The 27416-nt window shown below is 42.6% G+C and overlaps 1 protein-coding gene across 1 annotated transcript in view; it reads left to right on the forward strand.

Moving 5' to 3' along the window:
* The window catches only part of EEFSEC (eukaryotic elongation factor, selenocysteine-tRNA specific), a 128407-nt gene that overhangs the window by 60151 nt on the left and 40840 nt on the right, over positions 1-27416 (forward strand). The window contains exons 5-6 of the mRNA XM_069968735.1: positions 10166-10798; positions 19893-20049. Coding sequence (XP_069824836.1) covers positions 10166-10798; positions 19893-20049 — 790 coding nt within the window. The remainder of the gene's footprint in view (positions 1-10165; positions 10799-19892; positions 20050-27416) is intronic.

Raw genomic sequence — 27416 nt, forward strand, 5'->3', positions numbered from 1 at the left:
TCATATTAATTAACTGCTCAGGAATCAGCAACTATATAGACCAGGTGTGGGCAGAATTGGCAGCCTTACCTGATTTCTTCTTATAGTCCCTGGTGGTAAAGAGTCCTCTCCAAACACATTTGTTCCTGGAAATGTCCAAGGTTGGTGCGGGATACAATCCTGTATAGACTGCAGGATTTACTGATCAAACACATGTTCTGATATCTGATCACTGCTCGGATCATTGTCCTTGCTAATAGTTAAAAAAAAATACTACAGACTGCAGCTAAGGTAAACCGAAAAATAAGGAAAACTTAATTTCACTACTAAATCTGCCACTGCTCTAGTGCCACAGTCTCTCTGCTGTCCTCTACTAGAAGTACTGTGATGGTGTAGCTTACATTGTGTACATGAAGCTTTAGCCAGTTATTGGCCTTAGTGGTCACCTTTCAAAAAAATACTGAGGCCAAAGGGCAGTAAGAGGTGCTGAACCCTTTACCCTGATATCCCCCCAGTTCCATAGAGAGCGAATGAAGCGCGTGTTCAACCATGTACAAGGTACCCCTGTTCTTGAGATTAGTGGGGGTGCAGTTGGCTGGATCACAATCTGTGTTCCACAAACACTTATAACTTATTCTGTAAACAGGTGATAAGTTGTGGGTTAACCCCTTCAAATACAAATTTCTTCGAAATTTAATAATTTATTGAAATAAGCAGACACTCCCTCGGAAAACCCTTTTAAATAGTAATGTCCAGCATTTTGGTCTGATTATTTTTTTTAATACCCTGTTTCCTCGAAAATAAGAGTGTCCTATATAAATTTTTCCTGCCAAAGATGTGCTATGTCTTATTCTCAGGGGATGTCTTATTTTTCCAAGAAGAATTCACACTTCTTGTTAAACAAAAAATTTTTACATTTATTATATACTATACAGTAGTTGTTATCCCAAACCAGCAGAACCATCAGGAGAAGTTACAGGAAGAAGGGGCTGGTCTTAACACCGCTCAGCCAATCACTGGCCGCGGCAGTCCCGGCCTGTGATTGGCTGAGCGGTCTGACAGCTCAATCAGGCCGCTTCGGAGTTGATGCTGCGAGCGGGACCGGGATGAAGACTAGAGGAGAAGCCCTGCTAGGTAATGTATGCTCCTTGAATCGTTGGTCGCCTGCCGTGCATCGCTATTCCATGCAGCGATGCGCGGGTGGTGACCGATGATTTTAGGGTTGCGCCTGAATAAACAATCAGCCGATGACACGATCTTTGGCTGATCGTTTTCTCTATTCCACTGAGCGATAATCGGCCGAATCGGGACGATTTAGCCGATTATCACTCTGTGGAATAGACCCCTTAGTGTACCTCCTACCCTGCTGTGCTACTGCTGTTTCTTTCTTTTCTGATCACACAGCACCTTGCAAACCCAGTGCATCTATACCCCTTGTAACCCCACCTTCCAGCACAGTGCCAGCCTGTACAGTCCAGTGCGCCTCACCTTAGCTGTGATTGGCCAGAGAAATAGGGTTAATCTAAGAACACAATGTAGGTTTTTAAAAACCTTTTAAACAACTATTACACTTTTAATCTATTGAGCCCATGTAAATACCACAATACCAGTTACAAGACTTTGGGGGCCATTAAAGGGGGACTATCAGCAGGTTAGAAGAATCAAACCTGCTGTTAGCTGCATATTACACGCGGGGCATTAATGATGAAGGTATGTCTCTTACCTTCATCCTTAGCGCAATTTTTGCAATGCAAAAATCTTATTTTTTTTTTTTTTATAATATTTGTCTTTTTTTTTTTTTTTATAATATTTGTCTTTTTTTTTTTAAGTAATTTATTTTAAAGTGGTACTGGTATTTGTACTTTAGACATCACTGCTGAGAACCGCTGAGTTTATAGCTGGGGGGAAAGCATGCATATCCTCCGGGCTATCAGTCAGGCCTGACTCTTTCGCTTTATTATAGTCTATGACGTTAAAGAGTTGGATCTGGCAGGCTGGGTAGTGGAACACATTGACGTGCCCTAAGCCCGACTGTATCTCCGGATCACAGCACGTCTGTACAGTGAGACCTGTTGTGATCAATAACTTTTGACATGTCTGAAGTTATTTCAAATGACAGCAATCCACTAAAATAAGGAAGTAACATTACTGAAAACATAGAGTCTCTTCTCATAGAAAGTCTCTTCTCTACCGTAGCGAATGGTAAGAACACACATCATCTGAGCTGCAATACCAGATACCGCCCATAAAAAAGTGTGGCTCTGTTTATGTCGGGGGGGAAAAAAGAATAGCTCTTTTTTCCTATATACATAAAAAACATGCAACTCTTAATATTTTCTGTTTTACATATAAATGACCGTATGTAACAATTACCTTGATCTGCATATATTCATTATGTCAGGTAAGGGATGCAAAGCTATGACCTTTCCTTGACCTATGGCCTCCATTCTAAAGTCCTCTTAGACCTCCCTCAATAACAACACCAAAATAGCCCAGCATACGGGAGAGCAGATCACTTAATACCTCAGCGAGCGAGCGGCAGCCTCTAGGACGCTGTACTTTAATCTCTCCATCCACACAGTGCTCATTTTAATTTGCAAAATTGAACCCAGGTTGAGTGCAGTAAAGCCTGGCTTGAGTAAATATTCATGCACCACTGATCTAACATGTCTCCATTTCATTTCTGCGATTGCAAGAATTACCTTCCTGGGCCAGCGTAGACTCTCAGGCTGATTCCCATTTGAGATAGGTGGAGGCTCACACTCCTTTACGTAGCATTAGGCAAACATGAATATATTTTTAGAACCTCTCTCCTGTACCCAAGGGGAAGATCCATCACAGGGAGTCGTTCTGGGTCTGATCCGCATGCAGAACCTTAAGCTTCCTGGAGAGACTTCATTTCTGATTCTCTGAAACAATTGTAGCTTCTTATGAGCTGGTGAAGTGAAGGGTAAAAGCTGGCGGGTTGCTATGGGTAACACATTTGATTGTTCCTATGTTATTAAATACCCTGATTTGGTTGCTAGGGGTAGTACCAGATGAGGTATAAGGCAGGTGCGGTGTCCTTGCCGGAAGCGGCGGTGCATTATATTAAACCTGTCACAGCAGGACTTCTTATTCATTGAAATGATCCCAGCTATCAGTGTGTGCCATCAGCTCCATTTGCAGAGGATATTGAATTGTATCCATTACCTTTGCAACCATTTTTTCTGCGCTGGACCATTATTCATGAGTCTGCGTCTTACTAATAGATAGGACTGTAAGATGTCACCGCTTTCATGGAAGTTTGACAGTGCAGGGTATACAGAGGCACATTTGCATGTATGAGCACCATTAACTCCCTTGGCACCATGCCTAGTTGGGTGGCCACCTTTTTTAATACCCTTTCTTTCTTTTTTTTGTAGAATAATTTGTATTTTTAAATGCACCATCATGTCATACTGATTTTTGTTTTTTTTAACAAATTTTGTTTGCTGTATTAGAGGAAAGTAGGGGGGTAGTTTTTTGGGGGTTTTGTTTTTATGGTGTTTTATCCTATGAAAAGAATAATAGGGATACTACCCACTCTAGTATCATTGGTAATTTCTTTCTGTGTTACGTGATATTTTCATTTCCTTGTTTTTTACATTGTGGTAACATGGCCTTATAGTAATATTTTACCTGCATAAACATTATTTATGTATGTATTTTTAAAGGAGTAGTCCAGCGGGGGAAAAAAATTCAGTTCCGGCAGGGGTGGGGGGGAACATAATAAAGAACTTATACTTACCAGTCTGTGTCCTTGCAATGCTAAGTCCCGGTTCTGTACCCCTGCCAGGATTCTCCATCTCTTTCACATTCGAATTTAAATGATAATTGTTCTGTGTAATTGCAGGCAACGAACGAAAAATCGTTCGTATGTCGATCGTTGATTTATATCTGAACCTAAAATTATCGTTAATCGTTCGCTGTAATTCCACATTCGTTAGCTCAAGTTCTGCATTTTCTCACTAATCAATCAGTGTAATTGCACATTGTTCATTGTTTTGCTGAGATCAGAAGGAATAAACGATCATAGTAACGACCGCAATAACGATCGTAGTAACTAGGGTATCTAATAACCATCGTTCTGTGCAATATGGTGAAAGATTTCAGGTTAACGATAAACAATCTAGTTTACGATCGTTTATCATTAGTCGTTAATCTTTAAAAATCGCTCTGTGTAATAGGACCCTAATTGGCATTATTGCAGATTTCATACACCTCTTAGGCTGAAAATACTCAGTAAAAATGCTCCGAGAACAATTTTTAGCTGGAAAAAGTGTAGTGTTCCACTTTTCAGTACATGAAGTAATATAATGGAAGTATACATTGAATCCATCTGCAGAACAGTAAGGGAGGCATTTATTAAGTCCGGCGTTTTTTACGCCGGACGTAAAAATGCCCCCGCAGCTCCGGCGCTACGGAGATTTATGTTGAGGCGGACTGCCTCTACATAAATCCCGTGCGCGCCGTTGCGCACTGCCGAAAACCTACGCCAGCTGAGGACTGGAGTAGGTTTTCGGCGTACATTTTGGCGGAACGGATGATAAATCGCGCGGACTCTGAGTCCGCGCCCTCCGTTCCGCCCACTCTCCGCCCCTTTTCCGCCCCCTTTCCGCCCCCTGGCGTACTCGGCGGAAAGTGCCGATTTGCGAATATTTTATTCGCAAATCCGCCATTTTTGCTTAAAAAAAGACGCAAATCGGCACTTTCCGCCGAAAATCATCCATTCGCCGGATGATACATGTGGCCCTAAGTATAGCTCTAGAGTATAATCCAGGTTGTAATTCTGGATCATGTCAGGGTAGGTTATGTCATGTATGTGTACAGTGATTCCTGCAGCAGAATAGGGAGTGCAGCTCTGGAGTGTAATATAACATGTAACTCCAGATCAGTACAGGATAAGTATTGCAATGTATGTATTAATTGAGAATTATTTTATGACCCGGCTACATCAATGATCTGACATGGACGTATGCTTTAACCTGCCAGTTACTGCAAATGAGAGAACAACCATGAAAGTGCTTTTCTTGCTGGAAGGGTTCTACTTGCTGATTATTGCAGAATAACTGTAATATGGGTAGCAACATCACTGGACTATTTAGGGTTAATGGCTCCCAAGAAGCAAACCCGAGTGTGCCTGTCATTTGTCATTTAATGGGTTAATGGCAGCCTCACCTTAGAAGTGCGTATCCGGTTAATATTACGTCCCATTTTTCTGTCCCACTATTCTGCATATGTGGAATTTCCTAAGGAATGTCCTAGCCTGTATTCGGCTTCCTTTCTTTCTTTTCGCTGACTCTTTCATTTTTCCGTGACCTTGAAAGGTGATACATTGAATTAATGTTGTTTCCCCTTGTCAAATAATTCCACTGAATAAGATATTCTGTTGCAGGCAGCCGTCCTATTTGTGTGCTACATTAACACTGAAGAAGCTTACAGGCATTTGCAATTAACATTATTAATTGTGGTTTGGATCGAAAAGCGCCGGCGATCAGTCATACAATACGTCCTAATAAATGCCAGTTTAACACCATGAGGTGCGAGGCTTCGAGGGGAAGGAAGTCTGACCATTTATTTGTGTTTTAAACTGCAATTTATGAAAAGAATTCCGAAATGCCAAATCTGTTTAAGCCCAATGTAGTTTTACAGCCTGAAGCGACCTTTGCTGCTCTGGCTTTTGCAGCACTTCACTTCCCAGCACGCCCGTAAATCACAATGTGCCTGGTAGATTGTAAGCTCCACTGCAGCAATACTACTGGGAATGGATCAGGTTTCCTTCTATAGAAATGCATAGTATAATGACGTGATGGTAATGACCTGGCACCAGCTCAGCCATTAATACAGTCTACATCGTATGATTTCCACTACAGAAAATCTAGGTAACCAGCTTATACAGATCTACTTGTGAGCATGCTGGGATGTGTAGTGAAAGCAATCGGCGAATTGTGACTAGTGAGTGCTACTATTTGCATTTGTCCATTAATATGTTGTTGTTATAGTGCCACCTGGTGAATAATGTTAGTATTGTAGTTTTATTTTATTTTTTTAATATTGCTTTAGTATACAAGTGTGTCTCTACGTATCTACTCAATCATAGCATATCTTTCATCTTCAAAAGATTTTTAAAAACCTGCATAATATTGTTGCATGAACTGTTTACTGTGGTCACAAGGTGATTTTAGTGATCTCACTACTGTAACACCTCACCATGCTGCACGCCTAGTTCTCATTCTCTCCATTTCTGGGGGTGGGACCAGATCTACTGTTGGTTATTTGCCAGTAGTACACACAAGTACTTCCTTTCCCTTTGTTGTCTGACCAATTACAACAAAGCAACTACCCTAAATTGCTGTGCCATAACATAGTGGTGGTGAAAGTCCACTGGCTTAAATGGGCTTGCACTGTGCTGGCTGATTATTTACAATACACTACTACGGATTATGTGGAGGAAGGAGTTACTGATGCTTTGTGAGAAGTAATAAATGGGCACTGTTAATAAAAAACAAACAAATTTTTGATATGTCATAGAGACCTATCAAAAATTATCGGTGAGTGTCCAGACCTTGACGATTTATGCGAATGACGCGAAGTACCCACTGTCTCAGTTAAGTTACCACGACCAAGATGTCTATTGTACCGTCTTGCTCACATAGCCATGTAACATATTCTCCTGATTGGTCAGTCTGAACACTCAAGCCCTGACTCATAAAAGTTTTTATGCTACCGATTTTATGCCTCAAAATATTTTAAATCAGTAGCAGATCTGTTGTAGAAAATCTGCAGCAAGTCTTCACATGTGAAAAGTGACACCAGTATATAGATAGAACCAGTATAAGAAAATAACATCTCAACCACACACCCCCTGTGTATGCCCAGTAACGTTTCTTAGTCATACCAATGGTAAATCATATCTGTAAATGCTGCTTAGAAAGGATGACTGCCCCCATAATAATGTACAAAAATTACAGAACAAAAATCACAGAACACAGAACAGGCCCCTGACACCTCCGGATGCGGCCCGTGGCACCCCTGTGACATGCGCTGCTCTGGAGGAGAAGGAGCCGGCATTCACAGCTTCCTCCTGTGTCTGTGACAGTTACCAGACACAGGAGGACGCTGTGTATGCCGGCTCCTTCTCCTCCAGAGCGGCACACGTCTTCTGGGGTTTGCGGCTCTCCTGTCATGTGCGCCGCGGTGGTGAGGCAGGAGCCGGCATACACAGCATCTTCCTGTGCCTGTGCCGGCTCCTTCCCCAACAGAGCGGCGCACGTCTTGTGACTCCTGCGGGCCGCACGCGATGACGTCATTTCACCGCGCGCCGCCTGCAGGAGAAGACCGGCGCAGAAGAGAGGAGGGAGAAGAGGACCTGGATAGCGTGGGAGCGGAGGAAAGGTGAGTGGGATGTTTATTTTTTTATTTTATTTGGGGCAGGCACTGGGGATTAACTAGGCCACCAGGGACATGATTGGGGGGATGGGGGGTTAAGAAGGCCACCAGGGACCTGACTGGGGGGTTAAGAAGGCCACCGGGGACCTGACTGGGGGGGTTAAGAAGGCCACCAGGGACCTGACTGGGAGGTTAAGAAGGCCACCAGGGACCTGACTGGGAGGTTAAGAAGGCCACCAGGGACCTGACTGGGGGGTTAACTAGGCCACCAGGGACATGACTGAGGGGGTTAAGAAGGCCACCAGAGACATGGCTGGGGGGTTAACTAGGCCACCAGGGACATGACTGGGGGGTTAACTAGGCCACCAGGGACATGACTGGGGGGTTACCTAGGCCACCAGGGACATGACTGAGGGGTTAACTAGGCTACCAGGGACATGACTGGGGGGTTAACTAGGCTACCAGGGACATGACGGGGGGCTGACTAGGCTACCAGGGACATGACTGAGGGGCTAAATTAGGCTACCAGGGACATGACTGAGGGGCTAAACTAGGCTACCAGGAACATGACTGAGGGGCTAAACTAGGCTACCACGGACATGACTGGGGGTATTAACTAGGCTAGCAGGGACATAACTGAGGGGATTAACTAGGCCTACCAGAGGCATCATTGGGTGTGTGGGGGGGGGGGGGTAATTAGGCTACCAGGGACATGACTGGGGGGTTAACTCAGGCTACAGGGTATCACTAAGGATTCACATCAAGTACAAGGGGCATCACAGAGGGTTAACTACAATAGCAGGGGCATTAGGGGAACAATACTTTGCCTTGCCCCGGGTGCTGCAAACCCACGCTACCCTGCTGCGCACCGTATACGGCCCTCGAGTGATTTTATAAATGCCCGACCGGCCCTCGACATGGAAAAGGTTCCCCACCCCTGCCTTAAAGCAACGTGTCAGCTGACTATTAGCCCCCGTCCAGTGATTGTTTGTGCCTAAAGGATCATAGCAGGGGGGTGGGTCCCCACCATGTTACCCCTATAGTCCAACCATATGTGATGGAGCTGGATGTGGTTCCATCCAGGTAGATGACACAGTATTCAGTTACTACATGGTTCTGTCTGGCCTTGTTAGGTATAAGTGATATATTGCTGCCATTCAGGCAGTATTCAGCACTGCTATTATTTTCAATTTCCAGACCACTCAAAAAAAACATGTCAGATCACCCCCTATGTTTTCCCAGGGCCGTCTACAGATCATAGACACACAGTAATGATTATCCTTTATGGTCAATGTTTATGGTCAGATCACTTACAATAGACATTTTGTCTTGTGGCCTATATTGAGAGAATTCAATACAGGTTCCCACTAGTTACATGCAATTCAATAATGTTTCAGTAACCGGCATTGGAAATGAATTGCTTTTATAATGTCTAAGACAAGAGCTGCTCCTGCGGAGGAGACCACTTAACACAGTCCCGTATTGATTGTGGCTTCTCTGGACGAGTCCCTCAGGAATGACTTCATATATTTACCAGGTACAAAATAAATGTGCAAGAAGCTCCTGAGCCAGTCTTCCATCTCCATGGTCAGAGCATTTAAGGGCACAAAGTCCTTGGTTTGCAGACTTGAAAACCTTTGGTCCTGGTTCCTCCTTATGTTTATCGTGTTCTGTGTGTCAGACGAATGAGGAATCTCGTGTAATTATAACCGCAGGATGGACAGACAGAAGTGATACACCCTCAGCAGCTGATAAATGGCTTACTAAATCATTCATAGCTCCTTCATAGGGACTAGACGCTCCCAGACACAATGGCTGCTACATTTTTCAGTAAGATGACTTTGCCAAGTTGACCTGCCTTGTCTCTCCGTCCCAGTTTTTGCTTTTTTATTATTATTTTTTTCCTTGAAGATAGTACAGTTAGTGCTACCTCTTGCCACCTATATGTCACTATGTTCCAGTCAGACTTTTTATATGCAAAATTTTTATAGGGATTTTATTCAAGCAACCATAGAATTAATTAAAGGGGTACTCCAGCAAATTGTTTTTTCTTTCAAATCAAGATTTGTAATTTACTTTAAAATTTTTGAAACTTGAGAATTTTTTATAGTAAAATTACAAGTCTTCGGCACTTAACAGCTGCTGTATGTCCTGCAGGAAGTTGTGTATTCTTTCCAGTATGAGACAGCGCTCTCTGCTGACACCTCTGTCTGTGACAGGAGCTGTCGAGAACAGTAGCAAATCCCCATAGAAAACCTTTCCTGCTCTCCAGACTGGAAGCAATACACCACTTCCTGCAGGACATACAGCAGCTCATAAGTACTGGAAGACTTGCGAATTTCAATAGAAGTAAATTACAAATCTCTGACTTTTTCTGGCATCAGTTGATTTGAAAGAAAAACATTTTTTGCTGAACAACCCCTTGGAGCTGTATTATGAAATGAATTGGTACAGGACATATGTACATGATATAGACAGTATCTTATAGCTGTCAGGCACAGTACTTGAATGCTGCACCTAGTAGTCTGATAAGAGGAGACATTTTCAAATTAATGAACTTTAACCCCGTTACCGATTCTTGCTAAGTAGGTGTGGGGGTGGAGCCACAGCAGCATGTAATCTACTGTGCATAAACTTCCCAGCACTCTGTGGCAGTCAAGTCTGGATGGCTGGGAGGAGGGTAAAGTGGCCAAGAAGTAAACAGACTTTGTTCTAATATCTGTAGCTACTGTGCATTATCATCACTTTTGACTCTTTTGCTCTGCTTTCTTTTTAGGTGTCTAAAAAAGTGAAAAGCATGCAGATGTTTCACCAACCTGTCAATAGCGCTATGCAGGGCGATCGCCTGGGAATCTGTGTAACTCAGTTTGATCCAAAGCTGTTGGAGAGAGGACTTGTCTGCACTCCAGACTCGCTGCACACAATACACGCAGCCATAATATCCATCAAGAAGATTCCCTACTTTAAAGGGTCACTTCACACCAAAGCCAAGTTTCACATAACGCTTGGCCATGAAACCGTAATGGGGAAAGTCATGTTTTTCAGCCTTCCTCCTCCTCATCTCAACCATGAAGAACCTACAGACTGTTTTGATTTTGGGAAGGAATATGTCTACGAGGACAGTTATGTCACAAAGGACTCAGAAGCAGAGAAAGCAGATGGTCCTCATGGAGATGAGCTCCTTCCCAAGCAGCAGTGGGCCTTACTGGAATTCGAGAAGCCTGTCACGTGTCCAAAGTTGTGTCTTGTTATTGGATCCAAGTTAGACACTGATATCCATTCTAACACATGTAGATTAGCATTTCATGGAGTCCTGCTTGAAGGGGCGGAAGACAAGAATTACTCCGAGGGTTTTCTTCCTAAACTTAAAGTCTTCAAAATGAAACACAAGGAAGGACAAGTTGAGAGGGTAAGAGAGTATTCATGTTTATTTCCACCAAAAACCTTGTGTTTCATACACTCCCAGCCCGCTCTTCTGCAGGCACTGCCTGCAGCAGAGAGAAGGCAAGCTAGCTCCGCCTCATGTGAAAGGGGTGTTGCCAGGAAGAAGTGGATAACTGTTTTCGCAAGACTGTTGGTTTCGCAAACTGTCAAAAAGTTTTGATGACTTTTTGGCAAATAGATGAAGAAACCAGCAGCAGCAGCCATGTCCGGATCTTGGCTCTGGTCATTTTCAGTAAAACAGGAGATTTTCTGGTTTTGTGTAGTGTATAATATATTTTTTTCTATTCTTACAGTGAGAGATATTTGCTTTCTGCTTTGTGTACTGAATCTATACTTTGATGCCAATGAAAGCCGCATTACCTCAGTGCCCATGTGAAAGGTGATATTTTATTTATTGGCAGTCAGCACTAGAGCAAACAGACTCTGCAGAATTCCTACTAGAGATTGAAGTCTGCTTTTCTTTCTTTATTAACAAGCGTTTTACGAGCAGACTGGCACCCAGTCCTGGTAAGCTGGAGCCAAATTACTGAGTTTTGGAAGAGGTTATGAACATGGAAGGTTTATATATGGTGGTAAAAAAAATTCTATCTATATTAGAGCTGGCCTAGGGGTGCGTACTTATATAGTGATGACTGAGAAGGGCATCACTGGTTGCAGAAATATTTAGATATTACAGTATACAGTTCTAGCATTGGATTTTTTTTTACATATGGATCAGTCTTTACAGTTTAATAAAAAAAAAAAAAATGCATCCACTTAATCCCTCTGCCCATCTAGTCTGATTCCTTTGGGACCCTTCTGCCGCTATGTGTTTCCTTTGGGAACCGTGCGTTATGACCTTTTGTTGCCCTGCCATTGTAGCAGGAGCTGCTCTCTGCTTTTTCATACAGCCCATTCCTGTACAAAGCTTCCATGTGGGCACTGACCGTGAGTGTAGAAGGAGACGCTCTCCACTATTCTGTTGACTGGGTGGTGCCACATCGTTCTCCCTTAAACTCATCCTCTAGCGAGCGCAGGCCACAGTGCCCTTTACAGTCTAAACAATTAGGTGCCAAGTCCCCCTTTATTGGCACACATATCTAAATGCCTTAGCAGGGTAAGTAGTTATCCAACTACATGGTGGCAGTGTATGTGTATGATCTGCTGCTCCTTCCGGTGTGCCTGGAAAACTGGATCCAGTCCTGGGAAACTTCTCCCAGTTACCCAGGACTGGATCCAGCTTTTCCAGGCACCCGAGGTGGAGTGGCAGGGAGCAGCACAGACATGAAAGGCAGCCAGCATATAAGTACTTTGCTTCGTTTGTAATGTAAATTCGCTCATCTATAATCATATGGTGTGGGTGCGCTTAAAAAAAGGCACAGCACGTGGCACCATCCAATATATGGACAGCCATATATTTATCATTATGACCTAATTTACCCTTTACCCTAAAGGCACAGTTAATTATATACTGTAAGCTCCACCCCTTCCATTAACCACACCTCCTTTTAAAGTGCTAGTTATTTCATGGAACATAGACCATGTGCCAAAAATAGTTGTGTACCTGAGAATTGTCAGGGCTGGGAATTTACTTGTGAACATGGCTGGAATCCTCTCCACGTCGCCATAGTTTAAGGACACATTGTGTGGGTTGGCAATAGAACTGACTTACAAGAAACTGTGCACGTTAACTCTGTCTACAACTGGCAGACACAAGAGGACACACAAAGGTTTACAAGCTCTGCGCTCATAAAAAATTTCTTTTTTCATTCTGATGGAAAGATTTTATTTATTTGTTTCTCGTAGTTTAGTTTATGTTGGCTGGAAAATGCTACAATCCTATAAAAGAAAAAAAAAATAATCCAAGGAGAAAATAATTGTCCAAATAACCAGACATACATAGTCACATAGAATAAATGGTGAAACAAAATACCTTATTGTGTGTTGGTGTGTGGGGGAGGGCAGGTACTATTAAAAGGGGGACGGGGGGGCTGATATATATAACCTGGCATAATACTCACCGAATCAAAGGCAGGGAAAATTTATATACTAAATCCCAAGTCCAGATTATGTAGTATGGGCTAAACTGACTGCAGGTCTAGGCCATACGTGAAGGTCACTAGAGGAAACTTCTTTTTTTTTTACCCAAATTGCGGAATACCCCTTTAAGCTCAATGGGCCTCACAGGAGTATTTAATGATATATAATGGTATACCTATGTGACAGGTTGCAGATATGTACTGGCAAACCATCAGCACAAGGATGTGGATCTTGCAGCAAGCCAATATAATCCTGACACTCATTGTTGCAGCTTCACCCATAAAACGTCACTCTGAGATCGTGATCTTGCGACTAGAGAGACATGCCAGAAGTTAGATGCTGGCCTAGTGAGCCTTAGTGCTGCATTTAGCTTCTTCAGTCACCGGTAATCAAATGCTGCACGCTCTGGTTTGGACGAACTCAAGCGTGCTCGAGGTTCGCTTATCTATAAAACGTGACTGCAGGATCAGATTACAGTGATTTTGTAGACCGTAACCACAGAGAAATACAGGCCTGCATAGGAGCTGTAGGCACAACATGGTATGGGATTTGTTTTTAAAGATTATTTGCATAAAGAGGTATTCCTAGTTATTAATACTCTGTGGATAGGAGAAAAGTGTCTGACTGCCAGAACCCCCGTGATCTACAAAATGGGGGCCTAGGTCTTTGTTTTGAATGCAGCAAGTGCCGCATGCAGACTGCTGCTCCATTCATTCTCTATGGGAGCTGCCAAAGGTAGCCGAGCATTGTACTTGTAGCTACACTACAATGCCCCAGAGGTGGTGGTGATTTGTTCTACCTCTTCATCCCTTTCCCCCAGTACTGTTCTACTTGCAAAGTTACTTTGCTTTTAACCTGCCTTTATATAGTATTGTGAGTCCAGGGCATCACTCCGCCACCTCTAGCTGATTTATCATAAATGGTGTCACTAAACAAAGAGAAGATTGTAAAATAGATATATAACAGGATAAATGGCTGCTTTCCTACATTTAGAGCCCATTGATCTTGCGTTTGGCTTTCATGGTTCTTCTTTGGCTCTTTAAACCATTGCTTTCCTTTCGTCTTGTGCGGATTACATGCCTGTGTAAATACTTTCTGCCCACTTACTCCATAGCTCTGTTTTACACGATTAAAATATTTGCAGCTTTGCAAATAATTTAACTTCCTGAGAACAATAACTCTAAAAACCTCCTCTGTTCTGTGACCCTAACTTTATGATGAGCTGTAGAGGAGGGGAAGGGAAGGCATATTTCATGTTTTAGTATATGGGGAAAGGGCATAAATATACAGCAGTGTAAACCCCCTACAGATCAGCCTTAGTACCCAGTGACAGAGACCCCATAATATAGATAACTTACAACTATCCTCACATATGGGGGATGAGATTCAGTACCAGGCACAGTCCGTTGACAGCTTTGGTGCTGTTTCTGGAGAGAAAAAAAGAAAGAAAATATTTTTTTTCTTCTAATTTTGAACATCTTTTTAGTACAACAAGCACCTAACAATATAGTTGTCCTGAAAAGTAGAAGGAAGTGAAAGTCTGCTATTAAGCCATAACCTGGGGTAACACATGTACACGTTAGTCCTGTATTGCAGCCCCCCTGAGGCCCTTTTACATGGGCCAGTTAGTATCGGTTTTGCGCGCTAATTATTGTTTCAGGTTTAATTCTAAATAATCAGCCGATATAAAAGGGCTGCACAAACAACCTTGTGATCGTTGGGGTGGCCCAAACTCTGATTGATTGGGCTGACACTAGTTATTGTGGTCTTATAAGCCATGCAAATGGGCCTTTAGGATATGTCAACAGATGTAAGATTTGCATGTTGCAGATCTTGCATATACTTTACTATAGAATCCCCATCAAGAATCTGAGACTTACACTTGGAATTCTGCTATGGAGTGGAACGGACCGGCCCTATTCTGTGAGCCACGGTAGTTTTGTGTAGCGGAGTATGTGCACTAAGCACAGCGCCACAAGGTTGGCACAATTCCTACCAAAGCCGTCCTGCCTATCAATTGATTTAACCTTTTTTTTCCCTTTATATGAATTGCACAGCGGTTGTCACATTGTTTGCAATTGGAATTTGCATCACATTTTTTGTTTTTCAGCATGCAATTCAGATACACAGAGATAAGTGACATGTCACTTAATGGAATCTGTCAAATCTGTACCATGTACAGAGCTGCACATACAGGCAGATATAGGAAGATAAAACAGATGATGCCTTTTGTCTTTGTTCATGGCCATTTGCAGAGTTATAAAATTGCATTTTTCCTTGCAAGCTGAAGTGCCACAGAAGTGATGCTGAGCCAGCATGCACACCTGCTCCCTCCCTGTCGTTCCTGATTGATGTACAGGACTGCCCTGTAAATAATTTACCAAGGAAAAAGAGGTGGGTGAGGTAAGAGGAGTGCATGCTACAGCTCAGCATCACTTCTGTGGCACTTCAGCTTGCAAGGAGAAATGCAGTTTTGAAGCTCTGGAAATGGCCATGAGCACAGACAAAAGCTTTATTTGTTTTATCTTTCTATCCCATAATCGTCTGTGTCTGCAGCTCTGTACATGATACAGACCTGACACATTCCCTTTAAAGGAAAAGTCCGGACACAGACTTTTTTTTTCCACAATTGCTAGGGAGAAGGTGGGTGAAGGAATTAACATGAACTTACCTCCCTGGCTCCAGCACTGGGGTCCGCTGTCCCTTCTTTTTTGTTCCGGTCCCTGGCTACTTTTGAGTGGGATCTGTGATGTAATGTGTCAGGCCTGCTCAGCTAGTTAGCAGCAAAGGCGGGAGCCCTGCTACAGCTACTGACTGGCTGAGCGGGCTTGGAACGCCACACCCCAGGTCCCCTTTCTAGACCAGTAAGTGACCGGGGACCAGAGTGGAGGACAGGGCACCCTCAGCGCAGGAGCCAATGAGGTAAGTGCATGTAGAGATTTATAGAACTTGATCCATCAACAGCAGTCAGCCTAGTTGTTCGCAGTTTTCAAACAGAAGCAAACGATTTTATTCCTCTTGTAGGCTGCACAAAATAAACTGAAATATTGAATAGAGTCTGTGTATGTTTTATCCCCTTTATTCTGCTAAAGTTACATATGGGTGAGCCTATGCAGATTTACCACCCCTATTAGCACCCCTTTTATAATTATTAGCACTAATTTTGTTAGTTTTATATCATAGAATTTTGTGTAGGGAAGTTTTATAGTCTAATATATAAAATCAGGACATGGTTCCTATACATCTTCCCCTTTCGTCTGTGCAGTAGTAGCAGCAGCAGCAAGGGAGCAGTGTGCTGGAGATATCACTGCCAGTGTTGTGTTACTTTCTATAGAGGTTTGAGATGCTCTTGATATTGTTTCGGCTGCACACTGTGGTATTGGCGGAGCGCGTCACGGAATGTGCCACAATTATCTTTTATTTGGGTTTCTCACCTTAGCGGCAGTCACTTTCTGCAAGAACAAACAGTAATTGATACCAGGAGACGCCAAGAAGCTGCAGAAATTAAAAAACAACAGAGCCACGGGATGCAGCGAGGGGACACGTCAGGGAGGAAAGAGCTGGGATCTGCCCAGAGTTTGCCAGCAATGTCTGATAATGTGAAACCAACTATGCGATTTAATGCCATATTTAAGTGATGGGGGAGGGGTAGGGATAGCAACCACAATTGAGTTACCAGTATCTGCCCCAGGCACTGAAAGTTATGTAGATTATAAACGATAAAACTAAAATAAACACTATATATATATATATATATATATATATATATATATATATATATATATATATATATATAATACACACATGTTGGTAAACACTCTAAATATTGTAGGCAGGTGCTGTAGCAGCACTTGTAGGAAAGAGTAGAGTAAGCATGCATTCTGTCTACACAGTCATGTCAAACTCTAACCCGCGGTGCCTTTACTTTTGGCCCGCCAGGCAATTCAGAGTTTGAATTACATCTGGCCCACCATGGCTACTATATAAGAGACTATGGGGGAGGGTTGGCTACTATATAAGACTACTGGGGAGGGCTGGCTACTATATGAGACTACTGGGAAGGGCTGGCTACTATATAGGAGACTATGGGGGAGGGCTGGCTACTATATAAGAGACTATTGGACAGGGCTGGTTACTATATGGGACACTTGGGGGGCTGGCTACTGTTTGGGCACTATTGGGAGGGCTGGATAATATGTGGAGCAATTATAGTTGGATTGGCTACTACATGGGGTATTATTGTGGAGGGGGGCTTGGCTAATACATGGGTTGGGGTTTACTCATATCATAGCACTTTATCATGTCACTTATCATAGCACACAGCGCTGGGAAACACACACCACTGACAGTGGCAGGACCGCCGCATTCGCTCTTCAATAATTTTCACGGTTGGCACGCGACTTTGTCCAATTTTTATATTTTGGCCCACTGTGTATTTGAGTTTGACACCCCTTATCTACACAGAGCATCCTGTAGAGGCAAGGATGGTCGGGCCCTGTAAGAAGGACCGATGTGCACTGTAAACAAGCTCCAATCTCATAGATCGTCACTACCAGAGCACATCCCCTTTTACACAGGAAGATGTATCGCCAATGAAAAAGGAGGTTTTGAGTTAACGTTGTTGCTTATTTTTCAGCTGATCACTGTACAACATTGGCTTCAGTTGATAATCGCCTCCTGTGATAAGACTTTGTTACTAAAATCTCTCCTCAAAATGGCCCAAATACTGGATCAAATGGCAGAGTTGGGTCTACCAATGCAGCTGAGCCAAATTTGTCATTGGACTAGGAATTGAGGATAATGCAGTCCTATATAAAATGGTAGAACTTACAGTATGAATGACCGAATCCAAATCTCATGCAGCAGTTCCAATACCCAGGAAGAATGAGACCAGACGTTTCTAGGGAATCGGGTAGCTGAACTTTCATACTGTATGTTCACTCATCTCTACTCACTGATAATTTATTGTAAATTGTGCAAAGTTACAAACTCAGCTCTGCTGCCTCTGAACATTTATTATTGGAAGCCGGACAGCTCTTGTTTGTTTTTCCCTCTGGGATAATTGATGCCATATTTCATGTCCTGTGTTCTAGATGAATGCTTCAGTATACAGTACGTCTCATAAAATGGGACAAGTGAGTATGAGCTCTGATAATGCGGTGTGCATCGTGTGCCCGCTCTTACCTGTGCTTACTCTCACAGACGCCAGTATAAATAGTTCCCGGCTTTGAAGTCTGCCCGGCTTTGTTTGGTTCTGGCTGAGCGGTGCAGGCATGCTAAGTGCTGTCTTGACAGTGAGACTCAGGTCGGGGAAGTCGTTGTGTTGTGCTCACGCCGCTAATAAAGACTCACTGGCTGGAAATAAAAGCTAAAATGATGTTGACCTAACATATTTATGAGCTCTCAGTACATTTGTATATACATCGTTTTTTTCTGTTGCACAATCGTTTGGTAATATCCTTTTAAACTTTCAACCTTTGTTTTGGCACTACGTATTCGTCTGACCGGTTCACGGCACCATCATAGTGACTGCAGAACGTCTCTTAGGTGCTTGATGTGTGAAGCATTTAGGGTTCTATGCAGTAAATAGGGCTTTATTCTTAAAGAAATAGCGTGCTGTGTTTTGAAATACTGGGCCGATTTATTATTGAAAAGGGGCCAGAGTTCTGAAAAAGTGGGCACCAAAAAGTTGCTGCTCTTGCTGTTATGCGTTGACAAGTGGGCGAGGCTTAAGATGCAGACCAAGTGGCAGAATTTCCCTAGAATTCCAGCATCAAATACATGATGTACACTTAGACTGGAAAGTCTAAAGATGCACCAAATTTATCAAACAACCTCAGCCATTGTGATGAGGGTGTCTGGACCTCACCATCTGTGGTGAAAGTGCATTTAAAAGCTAAAAATAATACTAGGGCTAGCGTACACCCATCTCACAAGCTCTAGGTACTTATAAATAAAGTACAAAATAAATTAATATTGTTGCTAAAATGGAGATTTTTGAAAAAGGCAAAAGGACTGTGCAGATCATAGTTACTTTGTGAAAACTGGCTCCCCAGCTGGGCCTCACCAACAACTAGGGGGCGCCTCACAGCTTGAGAAGCACTGGTCGGCCAATGTAAAAGGGCCCTTAGTCCAAACCAGGACTGTCCAACTTGCAGCCCTTAAGCTGTTTAAAAACTACTTTTCCCATCATGATGGGACAGCTAAAGCTTTGACTTCTCAAGCATAATGGGAATTGTAATTTTGCAGCTGCTGGAGGGCCACGGGTTTGACAGTCCTGGTCTAGACTAAGGACCCTTTTACATTGGCCGATCATCCCAGTAACGCTTATTGCTGACAGTTGGCCTGTGTTCACCTGTGTACAAGGGCCCTTGGTTTACACTGGGACAGTTTTGGTAAGTTGCTAATTGCTTACCTCTGTATCTGATTTGATCACTGTAATGGGTACAGCAACTGGATAGGAGCATGCTGATTTTTCTTTTTTTTTTAATGTGATAGTAATAATAGTGACAAATGAGAGTTCACATAGAGGTAAAGAGTGGAAGAAGAAGGGCTTCCTATAAGCACAGAGTATTTCAGGAGTTGGCTGTCCTCTCTTACCATTCTAGATCTGTGTTGTAAGAGTAAAAGGAAGGTGGCATTGTATTAAAAGGGAAAAAAGATATTGTTAAAGGAAATGTGTGAGCTCTGTGCCATGCTTGGAGCAGCTGATAGGGACATACATGATACCTGTTTTTTAGCTGATGGTTTGCAAAATTAATCTAAGCTCAAGAGTCATAAAGGCGATGCAGCATGGCAACCCATTTTCCCCTGAATATTAAAGTGCACATAAAGGACTGAGCTATGTAGCTAACAATTATTGGTGGAATGACAAACATTAGGAGGTGCTATATTGGGCAAGGGGCCCATATACTACCTTAACACAGGAGCCATCTTTTTCTCTCTGTGTCTGCCCTGTAAATCAAATTTTCTTGCATGTATTTACCTTATATTTTACCTGGTACCCAGTGCTGATCTGCTTCCACCTCTCTGCACCACAGGTAAATGATGACTATAGTGTGATCGGACGTTCCCTTTTCAAAAAGGAGACAAATATCCAGCTGTTTGTGGGACTGAAGGTTAAGCTGTCGACGGGAGAGGAAGGCACCATTGAAGGAAGCTTTGGGCAAAGCGGCAAGTTCAAAGTCCGAATCCCGAGTGAGTTCATGTCTTGAATGAGTTTACATGGTGACTTGATTATGGTTATATCATATAGAGGGTGTAGAGTTGTGCTGGGAATGGCTGCTGGCTGGAAACCATTACTCCCTCTGTTCTGTAGTTGTCTTACATGCTTATCCCCTTCATGACCAAAGGTCATAGATGCACGGATGTGCAGGCCACAATGAGACAATGTTCCTTCTTGCCTTCTAGGAGCCATAATGCTTTTATTTGTCCACCTATAGGGCTGCCTTGGGCTCATTTTTTGCGCCATGATCTATAATTTTTATTGTTGACATATTGGTGCAAATGGGTGTTTTTGATCACTACTTATAAATTTTTTGTTCTGCTGTATAATCAGTTCTTTGTTTGCAGGAACAATTATGTTAGATTTAAATAGATCAGACAGTTATACACACTACTATATAAATTATTTTAATTTTTGTACATACGGTATTTTTATTTGTAAAATAGAAAAGAGGGTGATTTAAGCTTATATTGCAATAATTAGATTGCATATACTGATCAGTGCTATGCTATTGCATAACATTGATCAGTATTATCGGCAATCTGCACATAGTTTGCCTGAGGGCAGATTCTATGGCAAGATCGCAGATCTTCGTATGAGGTGTATAGGGCTCTCCCGATCGTCCACCGACAAATGATGTTGGTGGAGATGGGAGTCGGGCATGAAGAAAAATCACCACCCAACCCCTTTGTTCTGAAGGTGCAGTCAGAGCTCCCTCCCTGCTGCGCCAACTACATGTAGTAATGCTTTATGGTTTGCTGGGAAACATTTTATAAAATGAATTCTTTAAAATAAATACTAAATAATACATACACTTAAAACACCATGAAGAAAGTCATACCACCAAAGGATCAGATGCCCCCACAAACACTTCTTTGCTATGACCTCTTTCCAGGGCTTGTCTACACATCATAGATAGATCCATCAAGTAAGTGTTGTAAAAACCAACTAACCGACTACCCTTTTACTGTTAAAAAAGATGTACGAGTCTGAAAGACCTGACTGGATATAGGATGCGGTATAGGAGTCTCTTTAGGGTCATGGGGGGAAGTTTAGACTATTAGGAAAGTTTAGTCAGGCTATTATGATTTGCTTTCCTGAATATTTATTTTGAGCTGCAGATGCAGGACTGTTTTAGTCGTTCACCTCTGGGATGTATGATACAGCACATATGAGCTGCAGTTCACATTCCTCCACAGGTCAGCGCTGTGTTTAATAGGCCTGCATCCTGTTTGTGGCTTTGTGTTTTTTTTAATTCATTTACAGCGATTGATCAGATCTTTTCTCCTGCTCCCGTCTCTCCTACCCTACAGATTACTTCCATACAGAATTGGAAGGGACCTTTTCCTGACACAGCCTTTGATGGATAAGTATACCATAGAAGGCTTCATCTGCGCACTCTGAATAGTCTGTGGTCTTCACCGAACATTAGGGCTTAAACATTTCCTCCTTGCTTCCTCTCTGTCCCATGACCTTCTAAATGAGTGTTGCAACACTGCGCAACGCAGCTTCTCTACTGTTCACTGCAGAGCATTTCAAGCAGCGTTCCCATGGGAGAAATCGTGTTCTCATTTCCCTGATTTCTTAAGAACTATGTTTAAATGATGTCTGACTGCGGCCAGTAATGATTTTAGCCTAAGAGAAGCACTATAGAGCTCTAGATTTTTAATGTTTTGGATGGATCCACTGTTACAGGGGTAATCAAGGTTGCTTTTTTAAATTCAATTATTATAAAGCCTAAAGGAATGTAATCATAAGGGACATTTATGGTATACCCACAGGATCTGCACCTAAAGGCTGTATTCCACAGGACGACTGGAGGAGCAAACAAGCGCTGTCATTACTTGTTTATTCCCCAACTGCTGCCGCGGCCATTACACTCGGTTGCAGCAAGCGGGTGAGTCGGGGGGGGGGGGCTTCGCGGGGAGCTGGGGGTGGCTCGCGGGGAGCTGGGGGTGGCTCGCAGGAAGCTGGGGGGGGTTTGCCCGGGTGATCGCTTGATCGTCTGGGCAGCCCATAGCAGATAGCAACGATCTGCTGCCACCGCTCCGATTCCGCGGGGTGACGGCAGCAGATTGCTGCTATATGAGTTGTTTGTCTTTCAATATGTTGAAATACAAACAACTGCAACAATCAGCCGACATCTTTCATGTCGGCTGATCATTGCCTTCTATTACTCGGGACGATTATCGGCCGAATACTGCCAATAATCATTCCATGTAATAGGACCTTAACTCAAGATGCTGGTCCCGGAGGTGGGACCCAGATCTAACAGACATTTATGACCTATTATCCTGTGAATGTGGAATAAATGTCCAGATAAAAATAAAGTTAAGCCCCTATTCCAGGGGCTGACTGTGAAGAGCAAACGCTTGCTGCCACTGCTATTACACGTGAGTGCGGGAGGGGCTGCGGGGAACTGCCCGGGTGATCGCTAGATCGTCCGGGCAGCCTAAAGAGAAATGTTACGGTCTGCTGCCCCCGCTCCTATTCCACGGTGCGACGGCAGCAGATCGCTTCTATCACAGTTATTTTGTTTTTCAATATGGTTGAAAAACAAACGACTGCAATGATCAGCCGACATGAACGATATCGGCTGATCGTTGCCTTCTATTCCACGGGATGATTATTGGCCGAATACGGCCTATAATCGTTCCGTGGAATCGGGCCTTTACTTTCTTTTATGAAACCCCTTTCAGGCTGTTTGGGACATCTGGAAGAATAATTGTCCAGAAAAGAAAAGGTGGGCACTGCCATGAAGCCGTGTTATGCCAACAGTAAAGCATTTTGAGACCATTCACATGGGGGGGGGGGGCTGGTTTTCTTAGGGAGTGGGCTCTCTTACCCCAACGATCCAGAAGCAACATGATGATGAATGAACATGATGATGAACAGGGCTTTTTCCAAAATGATAGAGCGGTAGAGGTGTGATATGGTCCAGGAGAGGGTCAAGACTGTGATACCAAGAGATAAAAAAAGTTTGAACGAGGAGGTCAAGGAGAAGGAGCACAGAGTATTGGTGTGAGGCTTTGGCAGTTTTGAGGCAAAGGGAAGAAATTAGATTGGTCGGTAAATGGACAAAAGGGATGGGTCTAGGGATGGCCTTTTGAGAACAGGTGTTATGGTTGCAAGTTCTTTTGTTTAGCATATGAGCATCACAATGTTGAAAATCTGCTCGACAAATCATTGGACCTTTTATAGTTTCCTTATATTTGTATTGGTTCATTTTGTATTCTTTGATAGTTTCATATATCACGATTACAGCATATCAAATCCCCCATTACACAGCAATTTTCTGTGTACAGAAAGTTTATGCCCCCTAGTGAAAGCTATAGGAAACCAGAATTTTATCATGTAACAATTTCTGGAGTGAGTAGGGGATTTGGAACTCTGTATTAGAAGAAAGGCCATTAAGGCATGTTGAAAAATGAAATTATATATATATATATATATATATATATATATATATATATATATATATACATATTTGTATATTAAAACGGAATGATCAAATTATGTGTGAAAAGGTCAGAGAGATAGTGTCGTGGACGAGCATGCATTGACTTTGTAGTGTTTTCCCCATTGCTTTATGAAGATGTGGAGAGAAGCCAATGTTTAGGTAGAATGTAGGCCGTTACATAGTGATGTCAGCCACTAATTCTGCCTTTTGAACTAATCAATTGCAGTCAAGTGACTTGATGAAATTACTGTGTCACAATGTCGGCCCGGTCTTTTGTGGAGATCACATTTTTTATCTGGGCCCGGCTGATGCTAGTCAAACTAATCATGCAATTCTCCGTACAATAGTCTTCTAAAGAGCTCTATATCCCCATGAATGGAGGTTTTTTTTCTGCTTCTCTTATAATCCAGGTTTAAAAATAGTTTCCTCTGGTGGAAGGAAGGCGCCAAATGATTAAATTGCAAATGTGCGTGGAATAAAATTATGTCACCATAATACGCATTGTAGCAGAATCATGGATTTCGACTAACACTCCAAAGTTGCTCATTGAGGACTGCAGACGGATAAGTAAGATGGATATATTGCAGGAGAAGGATCAAACTCCTCTCAGGCACGATCCAGTTGTACAAATTGTCTTTGCAGCGGAGTTAAGATAGTATGACATGAAAGGAGATAAGTTCATTAGAGGCTTGTTGAACCAGCTCATGAACATCATCCTTCAGCGCACTAGAACCACTTTCTGGCGGCAGTCATTTAACCATATTGATTGCCCAACCAAACAGATATTCCCCATGCACCAGAGTTAAAAGGGGAATTTCAACTAAACTGTCAGCGGTCTCCTTGGTTATCAGCTTAATATGAACACATCATATTACCTTTAAGAAAATAGATTGGATAACTGTTTGCATAAGTATATAGCTTTGAAATTGACTCCCTTTGTCTTATTACTGTACCCTCCTGCGACCTTATTCAAGTTATCCACTAGTTACCATGAGCACTTATAAAGAGGTGAAACCCTTGTTGTCTTGTCTATATAATATTAAACTTTGATTCTGCAAGTTAAAATTCTGATAACCCAGAATAATGCACAGGTGCCGTTTTAGGCCATGTTTATACAACATAAGTTTTGAATTAAATTACGGACGTTGTTGCCAATTTGCAATTGTTTAGAAGTACTGTAATCTTATAGGCTCATTTATGGCAATTATCTACAGTCGTACTTTGGTTTAAGAGCATTTTGGTTGAAGAGCTCACAGTTTTTCAAAATTGTGACTTGGTTTAAGAGCATTGCTTTGGTGTAAGAGCTCCCTGTACTGGGCGGGAGCGCGAGTGAAGGAGGGGCATGGTCTGCATAGCTGGGTCTACAGCACTGGACTTTGACCCAAGAAGTCTCCCTTACCATGAAAATCATGGCACATTCACTTCAGGCTGGGGGCTTGCATCAGGGGACAGGGCTGTGGAGGTAATCTCTTCATAACTATAACTCCTCTCTGCCCGGACAGAGAGTGCTGCTATACTATGCCCACATCTGCCCTGCTCATTCCTTCATGCACCCTGGAGTGTCTGGCAGCCCTTGTGTTTCCCATCCTCTGCATTACTGTACAGTAGCTGTTTCTAGAGGTTTGTTTCTTTAGTTTTACATGTTATTCAGAATAATAAATATTTATTTTTGGGGTGTGGAACCAATTGTCTGCATTTCTATGATTTCTTATGGGAAAATTTGCTTTAGTTTAAGAGTGGATTTGGATTACAAGCATGGTCCCGGAACAAATTATGCTCGTAATCTAAGGCATCAGTGTAGTTATATATTGATATTTTCTGTCCTTTTTATATTGAAGAGTCTACATTATTTCCGAACCCTTAGTGGATGTTTTAGTGTACATACTTGTTGACATAAATTTTGGTCTATGTATGTATGTATTTATTCAGTGGTAGGCTTTAAAGCTCTTATTCTTTAATCCAGAAGTTCTAGTAGTCCAGCATTTTCAATCAGACACATTGTAGTAGATAAGTCTGGATGCTGCTATTTCACTGTAAATGGACATTTATGATGGGTACAGGTGTCCTAAAACTGGCCATTGACAGACTGTTGGAGGGTTTACTTTGGGTTTATTTGATAATGTCACAAAAGTGCTGGATGAAGGCCTATCTGGATTTCAGCAAAGCCTTTGATACCGTTCCCCATAATGAGCTGTCTGTAATATGAACAATGATTTAGCCTTACTAGATTAGTGGTCCAAACAGTGGAAACTGCAGTTCATCATTTCCAAATGTAAAATAATACACTTGGGGAGGAGGAATCCGCTATACGAGTATCATATCGGTTGTACTGTGTAGGAAAAGACTTCAGAAGAGAAGGATGTAGGGGTAGTGGTTTCTGACCGCCTCAAAATTAGTCACCAGTGCAACCAGGCAGTAAAGAAAACTAATTGTATGCTGGACTAGAAGTATAACAAGTAGGAAGAGGGAGATTGTAATCAAGCTGTATAGAGCTTTAGTGAGACCACATCTGGAATACTGTGCCCAGTTCTGGAGACCTCACCTAAAAAAGGACATTGATAAAATAGAATGGGTCAAAATGCAGGCTTCAAAAATGGTCCAGGGTGTGAGATGTGGTAAATCCACAAAAACTGAATTTAAACCTGCCTGGGATTCGAAGATAATATGAAAGGAAATACTAATAGGGTAGACTAGATGGACCAAGTCTTCTATGTTTTATGCGCAGAAAGAACTTCCCTAAAATCCTGTGCATTTCCAGGTTCAGTCTTCATGCATGGGTAATAAAAAAAAAAATAAGCTATAGCAACTGTCCACATTTTGTGCCTCTCCGCCTGTTGCAAAACTACAACTCCCAGGATGAAGGCTGTCTAGAAATGCAGTGAGTTGCAGTTATGCAACAGCTAGACCTCCAAAAGCTGAAGATCAAGTGTCCGCAGAGCTGTGCACATGATCAATGTTGCTGGAATATATCCACAAGTTACCAATTATTCATTTATAAGGTGGGTAAAAAACCTTAAATAAAGTCCAATAATTCCCTCAGGATTAACCCCATACAATGTGTTCACAGATCAGACAGGATAATAGTCCAGGCTTGTAAGCTGTCACATTTATTTCTCTTTACAAAAACACTTATTATCTCATTATCTCATCTGTCCCATTGACAAATGGTTGTGTTACAGCCTTAAACTTAGAGAGAACTAATACAAGAGGGCAACTCCTGGGAATCACCATCTTTGCTTGGTGGAACAGCTGAGGGTTAGGTCCTAGGCTATACGGAAGCTGCTGCCAGGTGCAATCCCTCCTGGTCATGCCAGGACCCATAACACACATTGGAACAGTTAAGCTTTCCTGCACCTGCACTTTTCAGACTGATGCCCCCCCCCCCCCCCATCCTGCGCTCTCGCCCTCATTTCCTGTCCAGCTTTGCTGTTGACTCACCAGACAGTCATTGGAAAACATTGATTCTGGACTTTGTGTTAATGGCAGCAATTGAGATAATTTTAGGAAATGGCTCCTATGAAACTCTGGGCAGAACGTGCTCAAAGGGATTCCCAGCTCTTACAGAGCAGCCGGTTAAGTTTAGTTTACAAAGGAAAGAAAAAATTTCTAGGTATTTCACTGTCTATTTGCAAACATTCACTGCTTTTTTTACGTGTGGGGTGTAATTATCCATTCACCATGAGGGCAGCAGCATCCTCTCCTCCACTATGCAGACTCAACAGGCTCCTACTAGGGTGCTGAGACTGGACTTATAGGGGTAAATGTATTTACAAGGATTCACCACCACCACAGTGTACAAAAACTGTGCTTACAGTAGCCTCCACTACCCTGAATTTATCAGGAAGGAGTAAATGACATTGCAAAACCAGAGATTAAGTA

Source organism: Dendropsophus ebraccatus, chromosome 4 (assembly GCF_027789765.1).
Source record: "Dendropsophus ebraccatus isolate aDenEbr1 chromosome 4, aDenEbr1.pat, whole genome shotgun sequence".
Taxonomy (NCBI): domain Eukaryota; kingdom Metazoa; phylum Chordata; class Amphibia; order Anura; family Hylidae; genus Dendropsophus; species Dendropsophus ebraccatus.